Source organism: Fundulus heteroclitus, chromosome 10, assembly GCF_011125445.2.
Source record: "Fundulus heteroclitus isolate FHET01 chromosome 10, MU-UCD_Fhet_4.1, whole genome shotgun sequence".
Lineage (NCBI taxonomy): Eukaryota > Metazoa > Chordata > Actinopteri > Cyprinodontiformes > Fundulidae > Fundulus > Fundulus heteroclitus.
The window spans coordinates 31,593,011-31,614,953 of NC_046370.1; the positions used below are offsets into that span (position 1 = coordinate 31,593,011).

The following is a 21,943-nucleotide window of genomic DNA, read 5'->3' on the forward strand; positions in this document are numbered from 1 at the left end:
TTGCTGCCTCAGCAATTTCCATCATTGCATGAATGTTTTTTTTTTCTTTTTTACTTTTTTTGTTCAATAAATTGTGTTTTTGCATGGATATAACTTGTCTTCCCAGTACATGTGTGGTTTCTCTCCAGAATACAGGTTGTACACTGTGGATAGATGTTGAAAATAGTTGAAGAAACAAAGGAGTCAGCTCGGGTGGAGGGCTGGTCTCTGCCTCAAGAGAAGAAGTTTAAGTATGTTGGTGTAATTCATGAGTGATGGTGGGATGGATTATTGCCTCTTTTGTCTGACAGAGCTGAGCCAAAAAGCAAACCTCTCTATTTCATTTTAATTCCAATCTTGACAATATGGATCATAATGAAAAGTAGAAGCTCCATGATAAAAGTGGCTGAAATGAGCTTCCTCCCTAGGCCAAGCTCACCTCTGAGATAGAGGACAGGGTTCCGTCAACAATATGGGTCAGCTGATGAGGATTAAACTTGTGACCAGGATACCTTTTGAGCAACTCCCTTCAGGTTGAGAGAGAGAGAGAGAAAGAAGTCACTGGTACTTGTCTTCTGACCTGGGAACACCTAGCTAACTCCCGGAAACAGTTGGAGAGTGTCCCTGGGTAGATGGAAGTCTAGGTTTCCCTTTTAAAGTCATTACCTCCACGACTGATCTCAGCTAAGCAGAAGACAACGGATAGGAGTTTAACTAATCTATGGACATTCTGAGAAGGCCTTCAGAGTTTAGTTGTTCTAGCTGCCTCCAACACAGATGGAAGAAATCAAGTTGCTTGGAGGACTGTGGCTTTTGAACTGCAGAATTTCTGTTCATAAATAATGACAAACCAGTTGACAAAATGGAAAAGCCTCCAATTTATTCTTGCATCTATTCTTCAGCCCTCACCTATATTTTGACAGCCCTGTCCAATTCCCCCTTGACAAGAACTAATTCTACAAGATTAAAACTGAATTATTGAATGTTCAGAATTCATCCCTAAGAACAACGAGATACAAAGAACCCGAAATCTTAAATCCAAATCCCCCACCCGTATTTCGTCTTTATGAAACGTTAGGCTCTGCGACCTACTGGCAACAAATTTTAGCGACCTTTTACAATTTCCCTTTTGAACTTACAAAAGGGCACTGTGTGTCGCATATCGTCTGCGGTAAAGATTAATTTCAGTATATTTCAAAATACACTGAATTTCCCAAAAAAACAACATCATACCTGCAGTTAAAGACTGTGATGGGAGAGCAATGTTTCACCAAAACACCTGTCAGTAAACATTTCTGCTAAGTTGCTGGTTTAAAATATTCAGCACCCAGACCCAAGAAATCTGCTCTGTACCAGAACATCCTCAAAGAGAGTGTTTAGCTGTCAAATCATGACCTTAAACTCATTAACATTTGGGTTATGCAGTAGGACAATGATCAAAATCACATTCAAATGTTCACCTCTGAACAGCTCAAAAAAACAAAACAAAAACATAGCACTGCATTTTTGATACACTTCTTGCATAAATTATAAGTTAACTATATGTTCAAGCACAAACAAATCATGCCACCAGCAACGTGGCCGGCTAATTGCTCTCACGTAGATGGATTTTGACATTCACCTTGAATTTACAGTATTTCTGACAGCTTCTCATTTTGAGTGTAAAGACCAACACAGAGGCATGTCACAAACTGTCTTGTTGGTCTTCAGATAGCCAATGACAACTCTGGTACAAGGTCCCTGCAGACCCGGACTGGACACAAGTGTAATGGCCAATCTGGTGGCAGACTATTTGTGAGAGATGTGCTGCTGACACAGAGTGGCAGTCTCTTTTTTTTTGTGTGTGTGTTTGTTGGCAGGTGGTCAAAGAAATACTGCGTAATGTGTCTGTCACTTTCACTGGCAGGACTGCCATGTGAGTGCATTAATCTTTGCCAGAGTCCAGGACATAGACAGCAGCCCGGGAACAATGTGTTTGCAACAGCCAGTGTCAGGGAGTATGTGTGCATGAGATGAGCTCCTTTCTGTTCTAATGCCTTACATTACAGATGTGCGTATTTCTGGATCATCCGCTGATCCAGGTTTAGACAATAGAACTTAGTGATAGTGAATGGTCCGCTCTTTATCTTGAATTGCTTAAATCAAATCCCTTTTTGGCCCGTTTCTCTTCACACAGCTGCAAAGAAAGATGGTAAACAGCCATTTGTGGCAACTTGGCAGTTCATTTCTAAATAAGGGACACTTAACCAGATTGATGGTTTGGGAATTGAGCTATTAAACATCTGATTGGTTGAACTGCCTATTAACAGATGAGACACAGCTACTTTGTTAAGACAGATATCAAGGAGAAATTCAAATAAAAGTGCAAAACAAACCACCTCACTTTGAAAGGTACAGTGGGTGTTTTCAAATTCAGGGGCCGTATCCTTTGCAGCTGTCTTTTCCCCAGATATGAAGAGTGAGTCCAGTTTATCCTATCCTATGGTTCATTGCGGGTTGAAGAGAATTGTATAAACGGAAACAGAAATGGTGGAGAGGAGTGAAAAGCTATGATTAAAGTTGGATATATTCCCCTTTCGGTGTGTCAACAAACCACTTAATTTTAAAAGTGCTTAGATGTGTTTGACCATGTTATATATATATATATATATATATATATATATATATATATATATATATATATATATATATATATATACTGTATATATATATATATATATATATATATATGTATTGTGTATATATATATATATATATATATATATATATATATATATATATATATATATACACACACACACACACACATTTTTTTTCATGTACTTTTTGGATATGATCACTTATGTATTCTGGAGAGATGTTGCTGTATTACAATCATGGTGCTGGTGTTCCTTCCAGCAGATAGAAGGAGGAGCTCTCACTCTGGGAAGAGAGCTGGATTTAAAGTAAAGGAAAGATCTGAGAGGCACAAGAGGTTTAAACCGTTTCTTCCCACAGTAATTATGGAGAATGTGAGGTGAGGTGTCTGGCTAACAAGGTGAATGAACTGGCAGTTCTGTGTAAGAACCTGTGTGCTTACAGGAAGTGTAGCTTGATCTGCCTTACTGAGATGTGGCTTCATGACAATATAATTGAACTTGCTGGTTTGGCACTTGTCCAAGTAGACAGTGGGAAACAAAGAGGCAAGATCTGAAGGGGGGGGGGGGGTCTTACTGTCTTTAACTCCAAATGGTGTCACGCTGGTCAGGAACATCTCTGCACCTATTGACATTGAGCTCCTGGTGGTTAGCCAGAGACCTCACTCTATACCACATGAGTTCTCACACACCATAATTGTGCCGCCAGTGAGGAACTCTATGGCTACATCACCGACTACATCCAATACTGGGAGGACCCCGTTCCTACTGAGAGAGATGTTGTTGAACACTACTTCCTGAATCACAGACTATCTTACAGGTTAACCACAGTAGGTCAGGATGGTCAGCTGTGACTGAAGCACCCAAGGGTACTGTATTAACACCGTTCCTTTTCAACCTCTAAGCCTCTGACTTTCAGCTCTGTTTACTGCCGCCTTCAGAAGTTTCTGACGACTCATACATTCATAGTTGGATGTATCACAGAGGACAACGAGCACAGAAGTGAGCAGCAGAGATACCTAGAAACTTTGTGGGATGGTGCAGCAGAAATTATCTAAAGATTAACATCAGTAAGACCAAGGAGCTTGTGGTGGACTTTCAGAAGAACAGAAGGCCTCCTGTTCCTGTTTTTATGCAGGGTTAGATGGTAGAGAGGGTGGAGAACTACAAGTAACTGGACTTGTTGCATACAACTGACACCCTCTACAGGAAAGTACAAAGCCGACTGGTCTTTCTGAAGAGATTAAGATCTTCCAGTGCTTGTAAGGAACTACTGAAGATCTTTCCACCAATCTGTGGCAGGGAGTGTTACATTTTTCACAGTGGTGTGCTGGGGAAGTGGAACTAAGCCTTAAGAGGCCAACAAACTAAATAAGCTGGTGAGCAAAGCCATCTCTATGTACAGTCTGCAGCTTGACAGTTTAGAGACCCGTAGAGTGAGAAGATGATGATGAATAGAATAAGAGCTGATTACCCCCTCCCACCCTCTTATGAAGAACTGTGACAGCTGGGAAGCTCTTTCAACCAGCATCTCACACCACCTAATGCACATCTGGCTCTTCAACAAGAAGTTTATGTTTATGGCATATGGTGTGTTTTGACAGTTCTGTTACTATTGCTACTACTGCTACTACTATAGCGATTGCTACTGCTTTTATAACTACTACTCTTCTGTTAATGTTCTTAACTTTATTGATACAGCAATTGATACCGCTATTGATGGTATTGATACTGCTATTAGTATTGTTACACCGGGTATAACTCTTCTTTTTCTCATCTAGCATTGCTTTGTTGTATTGAGCTATGAGATAACTTCAGTGTTTTGTACCAAATGTAGCATAATGCATGAGAGCCAAGAAGCTTAATTCAGTATCATCTATCAAGCCTACCTTCTTCCACATCTTCTCTGTTTCCCTTCCAATGCTTTGGTAATGTACAGACAGGAATTTGTATGGATTTATTTTAACAATCTCTTTCTTCTTGCCTCTATTCAACAAATAGTTTAGGTCACATTTACGTATGTCTTAGTAAGTTTGCAGTGGTTACACTTTTGGATGATGGATTGAACAGTGCTCCATTACATGTCGAACCTAGGTAATATTATATTGTTTTATAACCTAACTCCCTGACCTGTCTGCTGTGTTATTTGGTCTTTATGTTGCAGTTTGTACTCAAATGTTCTCTAACAAACCTTTGAGATCTTTACAGAACAGCTGGATTTACATTGAGATCAAGTTACACATTCGATTTACTAAATTGGTGACTTTTGCAGGCATTTAGTTGCACTGGCTTTTATCAAAGATAAGAATATAAACAAATGTCACAATTAGATTTAAAATGAACTTTAAAACCTAGTATCGTTTTCAGTATAATTGATCTCTGTGTGTCGCCCAGTGCCCTGTGATAGACTAGCAACAATTGATTAAACTGTGTGAGTGTCAAAAGAGAAATTCTGCGGTGGACTTTCAGAAGACGTACAAGGCTATGAATCGCAGGCACTGTATGTCTGCTTAGGAAAAGAAATTCTGTCCAACCTGTGTCATATTAATGAAGATCCATTTCTCCTCTTCGCTAAAAGCAGAACTTATTAATCATGTAGAAGTTGTTCTACTTAGAATTGACAACCCCAGTGTCTATAGATAAATTAGACATCCCCCTGTGGAGTGTTGATCTACCCATAATTATGAGCTATGACAGTCTGTTTAATTAGTGTTCTGTATGATTTGTATGACATATATTTTCCTTCTGACAGTAACCCTATTACACACTGATCCTTGGGTGTTTGTTGCACTAAACTAATTGCTATTTATGAGGCAAGGATTGCTATCAACATGTACTGGGTACAGTTTATTTACACCTGAGTCTTGCATGAAGTATGTTTAATTGAACTCATTAGGATTCATGAAAGAAATATGTGGTCCATGTGAACTTCTCATTCCCAGTGTCAACAATTATTACAATTTGTTTTCAAAGACCTGTTATCTAAGCTTTGTATTTTCTCAGGAATAATGTATGCATTTTTTCCCAAAATATTCCTTAAATTAATGAGGAACCCCGTAATTAAGTTCTAGAGAGTACTGAAAATGAAGAAAATGTCATGTTTCGTAAAGCTAAGGTTGGACCAACATGCAGTCAGGCACTCAGAAGCAGCATGGCGGTTTTTAAATGGTTTAATGAAGGAAAAATACAAAACTTACTGGCTGGCACAAGAAGAACAGAACACGGAGCACGGACAGAGAACCGGACTGAAAACATGAGGAGACGATGAGCATTGTAACAGGAGGAACCAGGGCAGGAGAAGAGAAACCGGTATGTATGTATACTGTGGTAGGGGTTAGGAAAATGGCCGTCAAACAGAAGAACTAATCAGAGGAAATGAATTTCAGCTGAGAAAGAGAAGGTGGAGCAATCAGGGTGAGATGTGGAGCAGCTGACAGTGAAGCGGAGAAGGAGAAAGAAAGGACAAATAAACGCAAAATGAAGCTGAGGAAAATGCCAAACAGAATCTAACATGAAATGTTCTAAAAGATGACAGTTAAAAACAAAACACAAAAGAAAAGAACCAGAAGAACACATCAAACACTAAGCAGCCTAAGGTAAGGAACTGATATGGCAACAAATTATTATCGCTTTGAAGTCCAGCTCTTCAAAGTTTACGGCTTATTGTGGTCCTATATACAGATCTTCCCGTCTCTGCTGTGGATCTCTGCAGCTCCTTTGGGGTTACCTTTGGTCTCCATGCTGTCTCTCTGATTAATGCCCTCCTGGTAAAAAAAATAAAAAATAACTAAACAATATCTAGAAAACAAAAGGACCTGTGGGGTCTCTACATTTAGGGCCAGTGGGACCTGGCCCCAGCAGATGTCGCTGTGGAGCTCTATGTTCACAATAAGAGGGACAGGTTGGTTCTTCATAGAGCAATATTGTAAAAAAGACAAATTCCCTTACCAATAAATTTATGTTACTAACATTTGTGTCTATATATTTAATTCTGCCAGAATACTGACAAGCTCAGAAGGCTAAATCCTCTTGAGACACCTTGATATTGGGGCCGGCCCACCACTGTTTGTTTAACTTATCATGCCAAAGATGCCACTGAGAACAAACTGATTTTTCACAGTTGGAGCGTTTCAAGTCAGACACACACTTCAAAATGAGAAGGAACTAGATGATCCATTAAAATCTTAACTTTAATGTGTTTGGACCAACCTTTATAGCCATAAAACTGCATAAATGGCAGAAAAGGGGAAAAAAGGCACTGTTGTTTGAGTTTTCCAAGTACAACCTTACTATCAATATAAAACATCAGTAGAATTAGATTTTGATCTAATTTGTATTGACGATAAAAACAATAAAAATAAAATAAACTTTTACCGATCCACACTGCATGATTGGTTGAAGAATACAGTTTAATTATGTATTTAATTATCATACCATATTAGTTGAAACTGCTAAGTTTAAGGTTGTAAGCATTGACAGAAAGGCCCTTAGAATTTGGATAGCTGAATGGGAAAGCCATAACCAACTTTCTTCTCAGAATCTAATATCTCTACCTTGTGTATACAACTCAGTGCTTCCTATGGTTTGTATCTTGTGCCTGCACTGTGCCACTGCATTTACTAAAAATGTTTTCTTCAGTGGCTGAGAGAAAATAAATAAATAAATAAATGACTGGCTTGAATGAAGTTAATTAGCATGGTTAGCAAATCTCACTTCTTTCTAAATTTTAGGTCTGGTTCATTGTCATTCAAATTGTATTTCAGAGGTTAATGGAACGCAGCACTTTAACTGATTTACTATTTTCCACTTCCTCACAGCTAATTTACTTGAGTCTACTTGCAAATAGTATGACTGTTTCTATTGAGAATTGCTGAAGGCAGCCCAAGTATGTGTTATGATTTGGGCCTAACTGATTGAGATCCTGACTCTCCTGCAGCAGTGCAATCAGCTCCATTCAGTTCACCTGCTCTACTCCCTTTAGATACTGAAGCTTTTCATCAGCAGGCACCAGATTATTTGAAAGCCATTGAGTGAGTAGATGTCCACCACTATTTCCCTGCCTTGCCTGTTTATGAAGTTATTGTCTTTTGGATCCTCCCGCGTTGCCTTTGTCTGACACCTCATTGGCTTTTCATTTGTGGGCCAAGACCAAATATATGCCCCACGACTCACGCGCCTTGCCGAGCCCTTGGATTTTTCTGTTGATTCTGCCTTCATGTGTATGAGCCTTGACTGTCTAATGCAACCTTCTCAAGACTCAGCTATTTTCCCAAGTGCTGAGATGAAATCTACCTGCTGTGTGCAAGACACAGCCTGGTGTGATATCATTACTCTCTTGTCTGTCACTTTTTGGTTCCCAACAAGTGTAGTGGCTCCTGATAGTGCTCCTAGCAGTTTCCTGTTTCTCAGCGGAAGATTTATTTCAATAAAGCTTTTGAAACACTCCCTGTGTTCAGCTGAATTTTCAGTTTCTCTGTCTTTAGCATTACAGTATCACCTGTTGCACAAGTTCCACAGTTGGAAAAAGGCTGTTTTAGATGTTGAACTAGATTAATTGACTTATACTAGCTTATACTTAGGAAGCTAACTTATTAACCAACATCATATAAGTAACTGAAGAAGACTGAATCGGGAGTCTTCTTAGACAAAAATCAAACCTATGTTTAAATAAAACAAAATTAAAATAATTTAATTTTGAAGGCAACAATATTGGTGGGTGAAAACATTCTTTTTTTAGGTATGAGCCAAGCAAGTCCTGCAACCAAACATTAGAGTAACATTTATATCTACGTCAATTTAGACAGATCACTTGACTTGAGAATGATTCATGGTTTTCAAACATTTTGACAAATAATCATCTCAAATAGTGTGATCTGCATAGCTTATATTTAGCCCTCTTTACTCTGATACACATTAAAAAAGCCAGTGCCACTAAAGGCTCTTCAGACGTCACAAATTTAGTAAACGGAGTCTACTTGTGTAATTTGATCTCAGTAAGCTGTCCAGTTAGAGAACATTAGAAAAGAAACAGAAAGATTCTGTCTGAATAGTTTACACATCTTTCCGCCTTTTATACATAGTTTGACTCATGACCCACATTGATAGATCTCTTCGAAACATTTTAGCTTGGACCAGACCATGATATACCCATAAAAATATACTGCATTCCCACACTATCACACAAAAAAAGGCATTATTCTCTCTGAGTTTAGTCTTTCTCATAAACAGAAACAATACAAATGGAGTTTCTTTTGATCCTTATGTGTACATGTATTTGACATAAACTATTCATTCATTTCATTTCCGCTAACCGATTAAGTAGATCGGGATTCATTGACAAAAAGGTGCCTCATACAAAACCAGAGTAACAATGCTTTAGGAGTTTTCTGTTAATGAGGTGGCGGTGGTAGGTGCTGCAGATAACACAAACAAATCAGGGAAATTATCATGAAAAGACGCAGGTAATGATGGCCCATCAGTGAACCTCAACAAACATGATTAGCTGCTCCATGTCAGGGGGCTCAAGTGTGGAGCTGTGAATGAGCCAGTGATTGTGAAGCATGAATGGAAAGCTTGATGTCAATTACGAAATACTAATGAGCACTTTGGGTTCAAGCAGGGTCTCCTTCAGTCCTCTTTGAAGAAGTTTTTTTTTTGTTTTGTTTTTTTGGATCTATGACTCAGAGGTGCTAATTTTAACCAACTGTTGATCTGTGAAACACAGGGGCCCCTGACAGCAAATTCCAGCACTGTGTCTCCTTGCGATGTGACTGCACCAATTAGTCAGGTCAAATTTTATTTGTGTACTTGGTGAACTTTAAAAGGCCAAACTGCAGATTTGCCCTTTTTCATACTTGTTTCCTTCCCACTGAGATAAAAGGAAAACGAAAAGAAAAAGGAAAAAACAGAGGGGAGAAAAAAAAAAAACCTCAACACACACACATTTTCACATTTAGTTAAGTGAGCCTAAAAATAGCTCAAGCTCCATAACAAACATCCCCACCCAGAGTCATGATGAGTTCTGCCAGGCTCTCTGCAGGACCTGATGAGGTATAAAGGGCGTTTGTGCGGGGCAGGCAGGCAGGGAGGCAGGAGACAGATATCAGCCGAGGCACAGACACTTTCCCCACAGGGCCACCACTAGACTAAATCATCCGCACTTTAACACCACCATTAGGCGTTAGATTGGTTTGAGGGATGCTTGGATGCCTAATGAGCGAATCAGTGTGCATGACCGCGTGTATTCTTAGTGTCCGCGTGCTTGTACGCCTAATGGGGGGTGTTGGGACGCCTGACACTGCCTTGATTGACAAGAGGGTGCGATTGCCCATCCAGAAGCCAGATAGGAGGTGTGAGAAGGGGGTTGATGATGTCCCATTCACTGGGTAAACATCTGTGGGTATGCAAACAAATGCTTCTGGAAGATTGTTGCAAAGTTTGGGAGCAGAGATCCTGATGGAAGCTAATGGCGTAATTAGGACCTGTATTGAGGTTCAATGCGGTTCCTTCTGGGGTAGGTACAGCGGAAAGGTGTGGAATGCTAGGCTGGTATAAAATGGATGTGATTTATTTAAACAGTGTGTGCCGGAGACTCGTTCCTGGCTGATTGCTGTAATACCCACTGATAAGAGAAAAGGGAAAGAAAATTGGAACGTCCAGGTTATTATGTAAAAGAGATGAAAGTTCTGCGCACACTCATTCTGGGCTTTAAAGGTGCATTGTAAAATATGCCCAGAACAGAAAAATTCAATGAAGACAGATGAAGACAACTTCTTTAATAGTTTTTCTCCTATCCGCACAGGGTCAAAACGATGAATACACCTGCACTAGTATTTGGAGAAATGCTCCTTAGCAAGGTGCAAGAAAGCCCTACACCCCCAGCAGCCATGAACAAACTATTGGCACAATTATGCCCCAATACTAAGAACCTGACAGAAATCGTGAAGACTGTTTGAAATCCTAGCACTGACACAGCTTTTTAAACATAATTGGGACCGCACAATATTACACTGCAAAAACAAAACTAAAAAAAAGTCAAATTTTCTTAAAATTAGTGTATTTGTCCTTGATTTGAACATGCAAATAAGATGATCTGCCAATGGAATAAGATTTTTGCACTTAAAATGGGAACAACTCACCTCTCTCATCTTATTTCAAGTGCAGGAAATCTAATTATCTTATTTTAGGGATCAAAATACTCATTCCATTGGCAGATCATCTTATTTACCTGCTCAAATCAAGGACAAATACAGTAAGTTCAAGAAAATGTGACTTATTTTTAGATCTGTTTTTGCAGTGTAGGGAAAGATGAATTTCAGATTATATGGATAAACATGCTGACTGAAGGAACAACTGAATAGTTTCTTGTGTTAAGCCCTACTGACAACACCAGAAGTGTCTTACCTTGGCAAAAGAAAAGAAAACTGGACTGTGGCTTTGTGGTCCAAATTCCTCTTTTCATATGAAAGTAAACTTTGTCTTTAATTTATGGCAGGTTTATCTATATAGCACTTTTCAGTAATTAGACGATTCAAAGTGCTGTATGTAAACAGCAATTCCTGTTATACAGGGGAAAAAAGTTACAGTAACAAAGGAATAAGCTAAGTAAATATTTGAACAAACATACAGAAAGCATAAAATCACAGTGTTTAATTGTTTCTATTCACAATAAACAATAACCTAAGTAATTCCTTGGAGGTTTCTGATTTAAAGTAATGTTGTCCAACTTTTCTAAAGCTACAACTAGAATAACTTCTTCTGTTTCATTGTTTCACCAGAACAAGCTTCAACACTAACATTTCAAAGCTTAATTATGTCTATTCATATATTACCAAAAGTGGAGTGGCACCAAATCCATATTATTGACAAATTCTTCACAGTCAGTAATGGTTTGGAGAGCCATCCCATCTACTGGTGTTGGTCTATTGAGTTTTCTCAAATCCAAGGGCAAAGCCGTTGTCGACCAAAAAATGCAGGAGCACGCCATGCTTCATTTTGCTGACAAGCTTTATTGAGTTAGTTATTTCCTTTTTCTAATGCAGGATTTGGGCACCTGCCTAAACTACCATGAGAACCAATACACCCTTTATAAACAACAGCATCATTAGATGCTAGATTGCCTAGCTAACTGACCTGGCCTAAACCCCATGCAGAGTGTGGGAAGCGTTGCCAAGAGAAAGATAAGCGACACCGGAGCCCACAATGCAGATGAGCCAAAGGCCGCTATTAAAGCAACCTGGGCTTCTTTAACACATCAGCAGAGCCACAGGCTGATCTCCTCTATAACACGTTGCATGAATGCAGGAAAGTGTTGAGAGCAAATACATTTGAGCAGGCTGACACTGTAGTATTCAAAACTAAATTTTAATTGGTCTTCTGTTGTATTCATATTTTTGCAGAAAGCAGATACCTGTGAGCTATATTTCTCAAAGTTCACAGAAATAAAGGTTAGAAATACTCAGTATTGTGTACTGCATATGGGTAGTACCAGGTTTTCACTTCTTCAGTTAGCTAAATTGTTTAAACAAATATCATACAATAATTTATCTAAAAGGATTTGTATATTCTACTTTGGAAACGGTTTGAGTTGCAGGTCAAAAATGAGCTTTGGATCTGGGAGGATTTTGTAATACCAGGACAGACTTATTTGGGCACTTTGCACAATCTGCTGTCTGCAACCAATAGAGTTTCACGTGCCGCAGTCTGGGAATAGTTTTAAACCAAAAAAGTGTTTTTCTTCAGGATGTAAAGTTTTTGGGTTATTAGAGGACAAATTAATACAAGAGTTTTTGTGCGAAGGGTGAGAAAACTGCACTCACTTGGCACCCGGTTGATGGCTCTCAGCGGTCTCAGCACGCGAACTGTCCTCACTGCTGAAAAGCTAACGTTTTGCAGGTTGAGTGAGTACTCCAGCATCCTGGGGAACAAAAAGAGAGGGGGGAGAACAAAAAACATGTGTAAATGCAGCATCTACAAGCCAAATGCCTTCACTGCTTCTGGAGCTCATACAGCAAATTGCACCACTAATTCATCTTTTAATATTCCTAACAACTTTTACATTCTTTGGAACTTGGAAATGGCCGGTGTGCATCTAGTCTGGCAGTAATCGGCCTCCTATTCTGAAGCGATGCCGTCTCCAGCTACAGGACCCTAGCGTGTGAGAAGCCCTCTCTGTCCGTGCTTGCACATGGAGCGCCGCATGCACGCAATGTTTGTGTGCCTGACAAAACACGCATGTGTTCACATCATTACAAAGTCGACCTTCAAGGGAGCAACCGGCACATGTGCATCCCCTTTGAGACGTTGAGAGCGGCTGAATAAGTAACCACTGAGCTGGAGGACGTGGTGTCTGAGGAACCTGGAAGGCCGGCGTTGGATCGGGTTGCCTCGCGACCCTGAGACGGCACGCTCTCTGCAGCCTCTCCAGTGGCTCTTTAGAGGCTTTTGCAGACCGTGATGGGAGGTCAGCAGGACACCGCTCAGAAAGGGAAACTGTGGGATGTCTTATTTCTGACTCGCTGTTTATCATCCTCATTTCACATAGCGCCTCTCTCTGCTTGCTTGCGTGTGTGTTTGTGTGTGTGTGTGTGTGTGTGTGTGTGTGTGTGTGTGTGTGTGTGTGCGGAACAGCTGCTGAGCACATGTGCAGCTAGAGGGAGCGTGCAGAGGAAGGAATTCCCTCCTTGCATAGACTCCAAGTCTGTCTGTTGTACAAATTCGCAACACATGTTGGACACTGAATGAGTGTGCGCATGTTTGTGTCACCCGGAGTGCAAGAAACTCCCTTAATGAACCTACACACGTGTGTGTGTGTGTGTGTGTGTGTGTGTGTGTGTGTGTTCCCCTGTAACACATTAAGATGGCCCAGTGCATACCTTGCTGGATTGTTATACCAAAGCACAGATGAAAGAAGGAAGAAACACGTTCTCTCGTATGCGAACACACACAAGTGAGTGCGCAAAAAAACACGGCGGCAGCTGACAGATGGCTCGCAGGCCCCAGAGTGAAGGTAAATGGGTAAACGGTGATCAAAGAGGACCAACCACCACAGCAGACGGAAACAAGGTTACCATAACGGTTTCTGCCAGTCTCTGGAAATAGGCAAACCCCTTTAGCCACTGTGTGATGCTCTGTAATGGCCTTCGTACATATATTTTACAGTAGGTCTCACGTTTCACTTTCAGGATATGCTAAAACGAAGAAAAAAAAACAGTTTAAGGGATTTTAAATTAATGGCAAAGGGATACCTTAAGTCAGTTTACTTGAGGCTTGATCTAGAAGGATCAACTTGGACCGGACAGTGACCCTAAACGTACAGCCAGAGCCACAATGAAAAGGTTTTTTAGTCAAAGCATATTCATGTGTTTTAAAGGCACAATCCAAGTCTAGACTTGAGATTCATTCGGTGGTAGAAATTGAGGAACAACGTTCACAGTTTCACTCTATCCATTCTAAACGAACTTGAGTTCATTTACAAAAAACACTGAACACTACCCAGAATCAAGCCCAAAAATAAATATTTAGTTCTAACTGTGTATATCTCCATTCAATCATTGTATTTCATTGTTTTTAGGTTCAGCTGTGCAACAGGTCTGAGAGGTGTCCTCAAACTCAATCATTCCCCCCCAGTTACAATTACCTGCTTCAAAAGGGAGTCCCCTCTGTCCTCAGGCCAGAAGGGATATACATTCCCTCCACTGACATCTGCCCTAGGGCATCCTCCCAATGGGACATGTGAGGTAAAGGAGGCATCCTAATCAGATGATAATCAGTATCCATACCTCATTAAAACTTGGATGACGCTAGGCCAATAAATCGACAGCTTTGTTTTTTTTTATTCACAACAGAACTGGCCAATACCACAATTAAAGCAGACAAAATCCCAGTCTACTAATCTTGCACTCTGGTTATTCCATTTCATTTATTGTATTTACTGGAGAGGGATACTGCATTAATGAATATTTCGAACTGCAGAATTGCAAGTGCACACGCTTAAACAGTTTGTCATCCTACAAGATGGTAGAGGCTGAATGTGTCCAGAAATGGGTGGCATTGTGTGGTGTTTTGTCGCCTTTCTCCCTGAGAGCTGCAGGTGTCTGGTGGGATGGAGGTGAGCGGGTTGCTTCTGCACACCTGAGTCCAATTACCCTCATCAGCTGAAGGCGCTTTTAGGGAGCTGGCTTTACTCCCTGTGCTCCAACCCAAGGTTCCCTCTAAGAATCCCCATGAGGCCACCTTTCCAGTGCAAGTGTTTAGAAACAAGTATTCATCCACCTTCAACCCATTGCCCTCCAGATCGTCGTTCCACAATCAGCAAACCCAGGATCATCTCTCCTCCCTCCCTCAGCTTACCTAAACTACAAATGCAAGTGTACATATGTGTTATACTGTGCACACCTGCAAAACAAAAGATCCTAAACATATGGCATGTCTTTTGATTCAACCACTTTGAGTAAATAGCTTAAAAGAATCACATTCTGCTGCAATTACATCTGATTGCCCTTTAGGTCTTTCGCACGTCTAGAGACTGAAATGTTGCTGTTCTTTCCAAAATACTTTAATCAAAACTCAGATTAGATGGCTAGCGTCTGTAAACTGTAATTTTCAAGACTGCCGCGGTTTTTTGTTTATGTATTTTTGATCATTGACACTAGCAGGAAGACGTTAGGCTGGCCAGCGTCTTCTCCTGCACAAGAACCCTCAGCACCGGTGCCCTCCTAGTGGTAGGTTTTCTCCCTACTCCTCTCTTTACATTGTTGTCTGAATCTTAGCAGACCCGTCCGTGAAACTCCTGGAGTTCTCAGATGCCATTGTCATTGGTCTGATCCAGGACAATGATGAGTCTGCATACATGTATCGGCTGGTCCACTGGTGACGTCAGAACCACCTGGTTATTAACCCACAGAAGGCTGTGGAGATGACAGTGGGTGTGAACAACACCCCCCGCTCCTTCCCCTTTACCCACACGTCAACACGGTTTGGAAGAAGGCCCAGCATACACTGTACGTTCTGCAACAGCTTAAGAAGTATGACCTGCCACTGGATCTGCTGGTCATCTCCTGCACTGGTATTATTCCGTCTGTCCTGTGCAGATGCATCGTTGTGTGGTTTGGCCACAAAACCGTACAGGGCCAGACTTCAATGAGCTGTACAGGTCTATCATCAGGAAAATGGCAGCTAATATTTCTGCAGACGCCACACATTTTGCACACAAACTGGTTAGACTTTTAACTTTGGGTTGGCTCTACAGAGCATTATTTGCAAAGATGGACACCCACAGAGACAGTATCCTAACAGAACACTTAACATTGAGATTGCCCAAACTGAAACTATGCATGTTTACACTAATTTGACCTTGTATTATCTATCTATCTATCTATCTATCTATCTATCTATCTATCTATCTATCTATCTATCTATCTACAGAGCAAAGTCAAACATCAATCAAATTCCTTCTTTGTCGGCCAAAACTTGATCACTGTCAGATTTCTTACAAATTAATGTGCAAATATTTTATTTCAACAATTCCCTAGCTGCTGTTTATTAGCAGTTCATAAACAAAAAAAAAAAATCTAAAGTAGAAAATGCAAAACAAAAACTGCAGTCAACAGGTTGTAAAAAAATAAATAAATTCACCAGGTTCTCAAAAGTTGCTTTTGTCCCTCAAAATGCCCTCAAGTAAACATATACATTGAGCCTTAACTGGTCATTGTTTTGTTGCTGGTTCATCATTCAGTGATTCTTTGTACTACATTTGATAGATCGTGACCAACGCAGACCAGGAACTCCCAACAAGAGTTGAAGTTTTGGAAGCCCTCAGACCAAGTCATCCAGCATTCACAATTTGGCCCTTGTCAAATTTGCTTAAATCTTTACAGTCCCTCATAAATTTTGAGAACACAAGTTTGATTTGCTGCCCAGTTTGTTCCACCTACTACCAGCTGCCAAATGAGTGTTGTGTTGATCACCTGTCGGTGGTCAAAGTGGCATGCCTAATCAGTTTATAAAGTTGAGTACTGGTCAGTAGGCCATCGAAGTAGGTTACAGCAATATTATCATACAATAAAAATAGGAAATACATATGAGAACCATAGATAAGCTACACATCCCTGGAGCTATTTTTATACAAAATTCTTCAGAGCTGCATAAACTTAAAAGTGGATGATGAATGATGTCTGTCATAAAATAGTCAAAAGCACATGCTTCCCTTGATGAGAGCCAGATGATTTTTGTTTGGTGTGCCCTGACAAATTTCACCCACCCACCCTAATCCAGAGGAAAGGAACAACTGAGGAGAAATCGAACAAAGATGAGGGAGAAATAATAAATGTTTCTTATTTTAAGGATGAACAAGCCTTGAGGATGTTGATCCAAGGGAGAGCAGTGGGACGCTGACGCAGACATGTGAGATGTCAGGCAAGACGGGGAAAGACCCAGCATTACACAGAGCTTGCGTGAGGAGACTCTGAAACGCTGCTATTCCAGGGAAGGGAGACAAGGTCAAAATGTGGTTTTTATGTCTACACGCTCTAATATGATGCATATGCACTTTGTTTTATGGAGAAATCCAGAGAAGGGCAAACACGCTGAAGAATGTAATGAGACACGAGAAGTGAATATAGGGACACCCACTCACACACCTTCACAGACAGCTTGTCTGTCCACTTATTTGTCGTATTTTAACCCCTGCCCACAACATCAGGGGTAGTGTACCCACAGTGCGCATAAAGTGTTTTATTTTGGGGGTAAATGACCATTGGCTTAACAACTTCAAAGAAATCTGATAAGTAAAATAAAGTCCACAAGTTTGTATTGTAGATTTTCTCTAGCCCAAACACAGTTAAAACTTTACACTCAGAAATAAATGTATACATATATCCCCTTTACGATTTGAATTGGACATCTTTATCAATATACAGAAAAAACCACTAACCCAATGCCCTGACCAACTATGATCCTGACTGGATGCTCAACCACACATCATCTCAAAATGTTAGCTCATTTCAATTAAATCCTGCCAAAGAGGCAGATTTCAAGTCTACATCACAGAAATAGAAATTGAGGTTGGATTCTATTCCAGAAGCTTGATCTTGCTCTCCTTTGTCCAACTAGCAACGGATATGTGGTGAAGCTAAATAATTTGGAGCCAGAACTTATCTTACATATTATTCAACCAACTTTGTTTCATCCACAAGCACTGCTGGCCGTGAAACACAACCTTGCCGTGGTATTGACTCCTCCATTCATTCTTCCTGTGACCAATTAGTAAATCTTTGTCTCATTTGACAGTGACACTGGAGTCCAGGTTTTGAATCAGTTTGAGCCTTGACCCTGGTGTTGTTCTGGAACAATATAGCCAATTTAATTTGCCACACAACAGGTTATAGTTAAGTTCAGCCAGGTGTTTCAGCAGGACACTGATCCCAAACAAATATTAAAAACTAAATTGGAAAAGCTTCCTGTTTACTGTATGACATTGCTGATGATTATAAAACTGGCTGCTTTCTCTGTCACACATTTATTTATATATATCTCTATATCTATATCTATATATAGATATAGATATATATCGTACACGAGCCTGACTCTGATATGATCCTCTATGAATAAAATTAAATTAACAACCAAATGTAAAATCCATACAGTATTACATTGCATCATCATTCCACCCTGGAAAAAGAAGAGGTGCAAAAGTATCTTGGAAAACCCACGCCGCTGATGAGTTAATGTGAACTTCTTTAACCAGCTTTGAAACACATATACCCCGAAAGAAGCCAGTCACATTAGGGGTGGCAGGCGTCTTGCTCTACGGCAACTTCATCAAAAACGAGGACAACTCGAGCTTGAAACCAGGCACACACGTTTACTGAAGCATTAAACACAAGACATACTAGCACTCAGACGCACCTAAAATAGAAAAGCATGCAAGGCAGCTTGGGAATGTAGGACAGGGTGGAAAGTTTAACCCAGTTTGTCCCCACCTAACCTTTTTCTGTCTACCTCTTGGCCTCTGTCTAAAGGTATGTCCGTCTTCTATCCCCCCACAGCCAGTGCAGGCATCTGTCATTTTGCAGCTACTCCACTGTGATAACGTTAAGCAGCCTGCATTCCTGTATTTGACAGAATAGGAAACAGGAGTGGATGGCTGTAGTTGTACCCAATAGCTAACTGGGTGGAATCCAAGCACTGATTGTGGAAGGCACCACTGCGTTCTGTACCTTTCTTTATCCTGCTGCATTTCCATCTCAGCAAAAGTCTGGACTGAAAGGTAGACTGAAAGGCAAGGAAGCGGCACATTTTGATGGCGTCTACTCTGGTTTCATGCTTGATTTCAGGCAGGTTACTATAATGAAAAAAATGTTCTATGATTCATAATGTGGCCAAGACCAACTTGCTTTGCAGAAATATTCTTGCCTCAAGGCACACCAAAGAATACGTTTGGGATAGATAAAATGGAAGAACGGACATCATCGCCCACATATACGCGTGAGTGTGTGTGTGTGTGTGTGTGTGTGTGTGTGTGTGTGTGTTTGGGAGATAATGTCCATTCCTCCATTTCTTACAGATCCTGCAATACTGAGAATGAGAGTGGATTTAGAGTGATGGAGTTGTTATGGAGGCAAATAAATGTCCATCCTATGAAAGGGTAAGCTTGCTAACAGAAACTCATTAATTGTTATTCACTGTGTTTTTCATCTACTTATTTCATGGTTCACCTCCAACAAAGCACTGATGGACAGGCAGGGTTTCCTAATGAAAAAAGGGTTGGTTGCTGGAGGTGCTCAGGTAACCGTGAAGCGGGGGAAGGGGGGGGGGGCATGTTGCTCGAAGGAGGGGCGCAGTGTGAGCGTTGTGTGCGTCGAGCCAATGACAGCTAGCGTGTTAGCGTAGCTACACTGGGAGGTTTTCTCCCAGGCGGGAACTTTAGTGTCGCTCTCTAACATCGAGGCATTTCACATAAACAAACGACGCTTAGGCTGGCGGCCCGCCAGGCTTATAATACGCTGGGGGAAACCCTGGACAGGGGGACAATAAACATGAAATATGTTTTGTTAAAAGTTTGTTCAAGCCTGAGCAGGACATTCACTGATTTATGGTCATACTGTCACAACAGAAATTTGCATATAAAAAAAAAATAACACCCTGGAATGAATGCAGACATCCATGCAATATCTAGGCACCTTCATAAACTCAAATATTTGAGTTACCACTTTTAGGACTTTTCAACGTGAAAACTTTTTAGGAGTTTTCACATTGCAATGAAGCAATAAGTGCTTCACTTCTTAAGCTCCTGTGTAATTATAACATTGTTGTTCCTGTGCCTTTGACACACTTTATACATATCATGGAGTCACCAGTGTTCCGTCTTCTCTCGTGTTAGTTTGGTCACATGCTGATTGCTTTCTGTTCGCCTCCCTATTGGTGACAGGTGTCCTTTCACAGTGAATGCTCCACAACCAATCAATTTGGAGTGATGGACAGCAACTCGTAGGTGTTTGTGTTTAAAGTGGATGGCTTTGGATTGCAATATGTGTGAAGTGCATTTCTTATAAGCAGTACAGAGGCAAAAACAATACTTTCCATGCTAGTGCATGTACATAAGCTGCAAACACCACTGTGATCATTGCAATTGAAAGAGAAGCTTTCTGTATGCTCGAGCACTTAAAGCTGAGAGGTTTGGCTATAGTGAAGAAGGCTTCAAGCAGGGCGACCTCACTCTCCAAGCATATGAACGTTTTACTTTTGAAGTGAATGCAAAAGAATCGAGATGCCACCAGGGCAGAGCTTGCACAACACTGGCAGCATAAGCGGGGCTGCCTGCACAGACTAGGCAAAGCAAAGAAGCAAGTTTTGTCCAAGAAAACCATCAAGGACAGAAATGCTTCATACATTCTGAGGATGAACATTAGACAGGAATGGCAATGTTACTTTCTCTGATGAATCCGCCTTGTAATTGTGTGAGATGTGTGAAATGTTGAGTGATGCCATGAGTGATTTGATGTGCCAGGAGTAAAGTACCCCCAGTCCCTCCTTAACAGCTGTTAAGAATAACAAATCTGTGTAAAAACATTGTGATGAATAACAAGTGGGAAGCAAAATATTCCAAAAAGCATCCTAGTCCAATAATCCAGCCACGACTTGGTGGCAAATGCTGTATTTTCCAGACTGACTGAGTCAAAAGGCAAAAAATAACATCGGTTACTCAAAGCTATAAATATTTGACAGGTGAAACCTTTCAGTTTTTAACCACGCCAAGAACTTGGGATCAGTTCTGAAAAAGTAGGTGGATAAACAGAAATCAATGACTAGAGTCCACTTGAAGCCCTTTAAGACGCAGCCATAATATGCTATCAGTAAGTAGCTGTCATACAGTAAAGTGCTCTGAGCATCTCTATAAAGGTTTAACAATCTGCTTACGTGATAAAATCCACACAGTGTTGCCCAACAAGAGAACAGTGTCATAGCTGACTGAAACCCGTGGAGCATGGCTAAAACCGTACAGTCGTGAGCCAAGATTTAAAATAGCAGAGAACAGAGAGATGCAATTTTCTGAAGAGTAGTGAGATTAAAAGGTTTTCATATATCACATTTTTCTCCCATCAGCACATTTTATCACCCTTTTTACCTTAATAGCACTTTCCTTACTCTTTATACAAATTAATTAATACAACTTAGCATCATTCATCTCAAATACTGCAAGAGGTTTCCCAACGTCCCTTAACTCAAGCAATAAGTCTCAGAACTCTTCACAAGGGGCCACACTGGCAACTACAATTAAATGTGATGGAGTTAGTATGTCTAATTTTGGCATAGGAGTTTTTGAAATTTTATTTCAGTTGTAATTTTTCCCCTCATTTCTATATTCACATGTTGGTACATTTCATGCCTCAGCCTCCAGTGTCAAATAGGTAACCCCACAGCATTACAGTATCTCTGTCGTGTTTTACCATCAGTGTTTTCCTCCACTGGCTTCAATTCGCAAACACATGCACTTTAAAAAAAACATGCATTGCATTTACCAGACATGGAAGGTCACTTTGCAGTTTTGGACATTTTGTGACAAGCTTTTGCAAGTGAGAAAAGGACCTTTATCACCAAAAATTGTCCTTCGCACAACTAGGTGTCCTTCTCTACCCTGCATGGGGATGTTTTGTACCCGCTATGATAGACGCTTTAAAGTCATTTCCAGGAAGATATAGTCATTGGGGTAGTTGTCATTTCATACCTTTGCAGTTTTGGTCGTTTCCCACCAAGGTTTTGTGGGTATGCACTGCAAAAATGGAACTAAAAATAAGTCATATTTTCTTAAAATGAGTGTGTCTGTCCTT

General features: G+C 40.5%; 1 protein-coding gene across 12 annotated transcripts in view; it reads right to left on the bottom strand.

The window, feature by feature from the left end:
• Positions 1-21,943, bottom strand: part of cacna1g (calcium channel, voltage-dependent, T type, alpha 1G subunit) — a 333,543-nt gene that overhangs the window by 152,383 nt on the left and 159,217 nt on the right. For all 12 annotated transcript variants that reach the window (XM_036142517.1, XM_036142513.1, XM_036142509.1 and 9 more), the window contains exon 5: positions 12,434-12,531. In XM_036142517.1, coding sequence (XP_035998410.1) covers positions 12,434-12,531 — 98 coding nt within the window. The remainder of the gene's footprint in view (positions 1-12,433; positions 12,532-21,943) is intronic.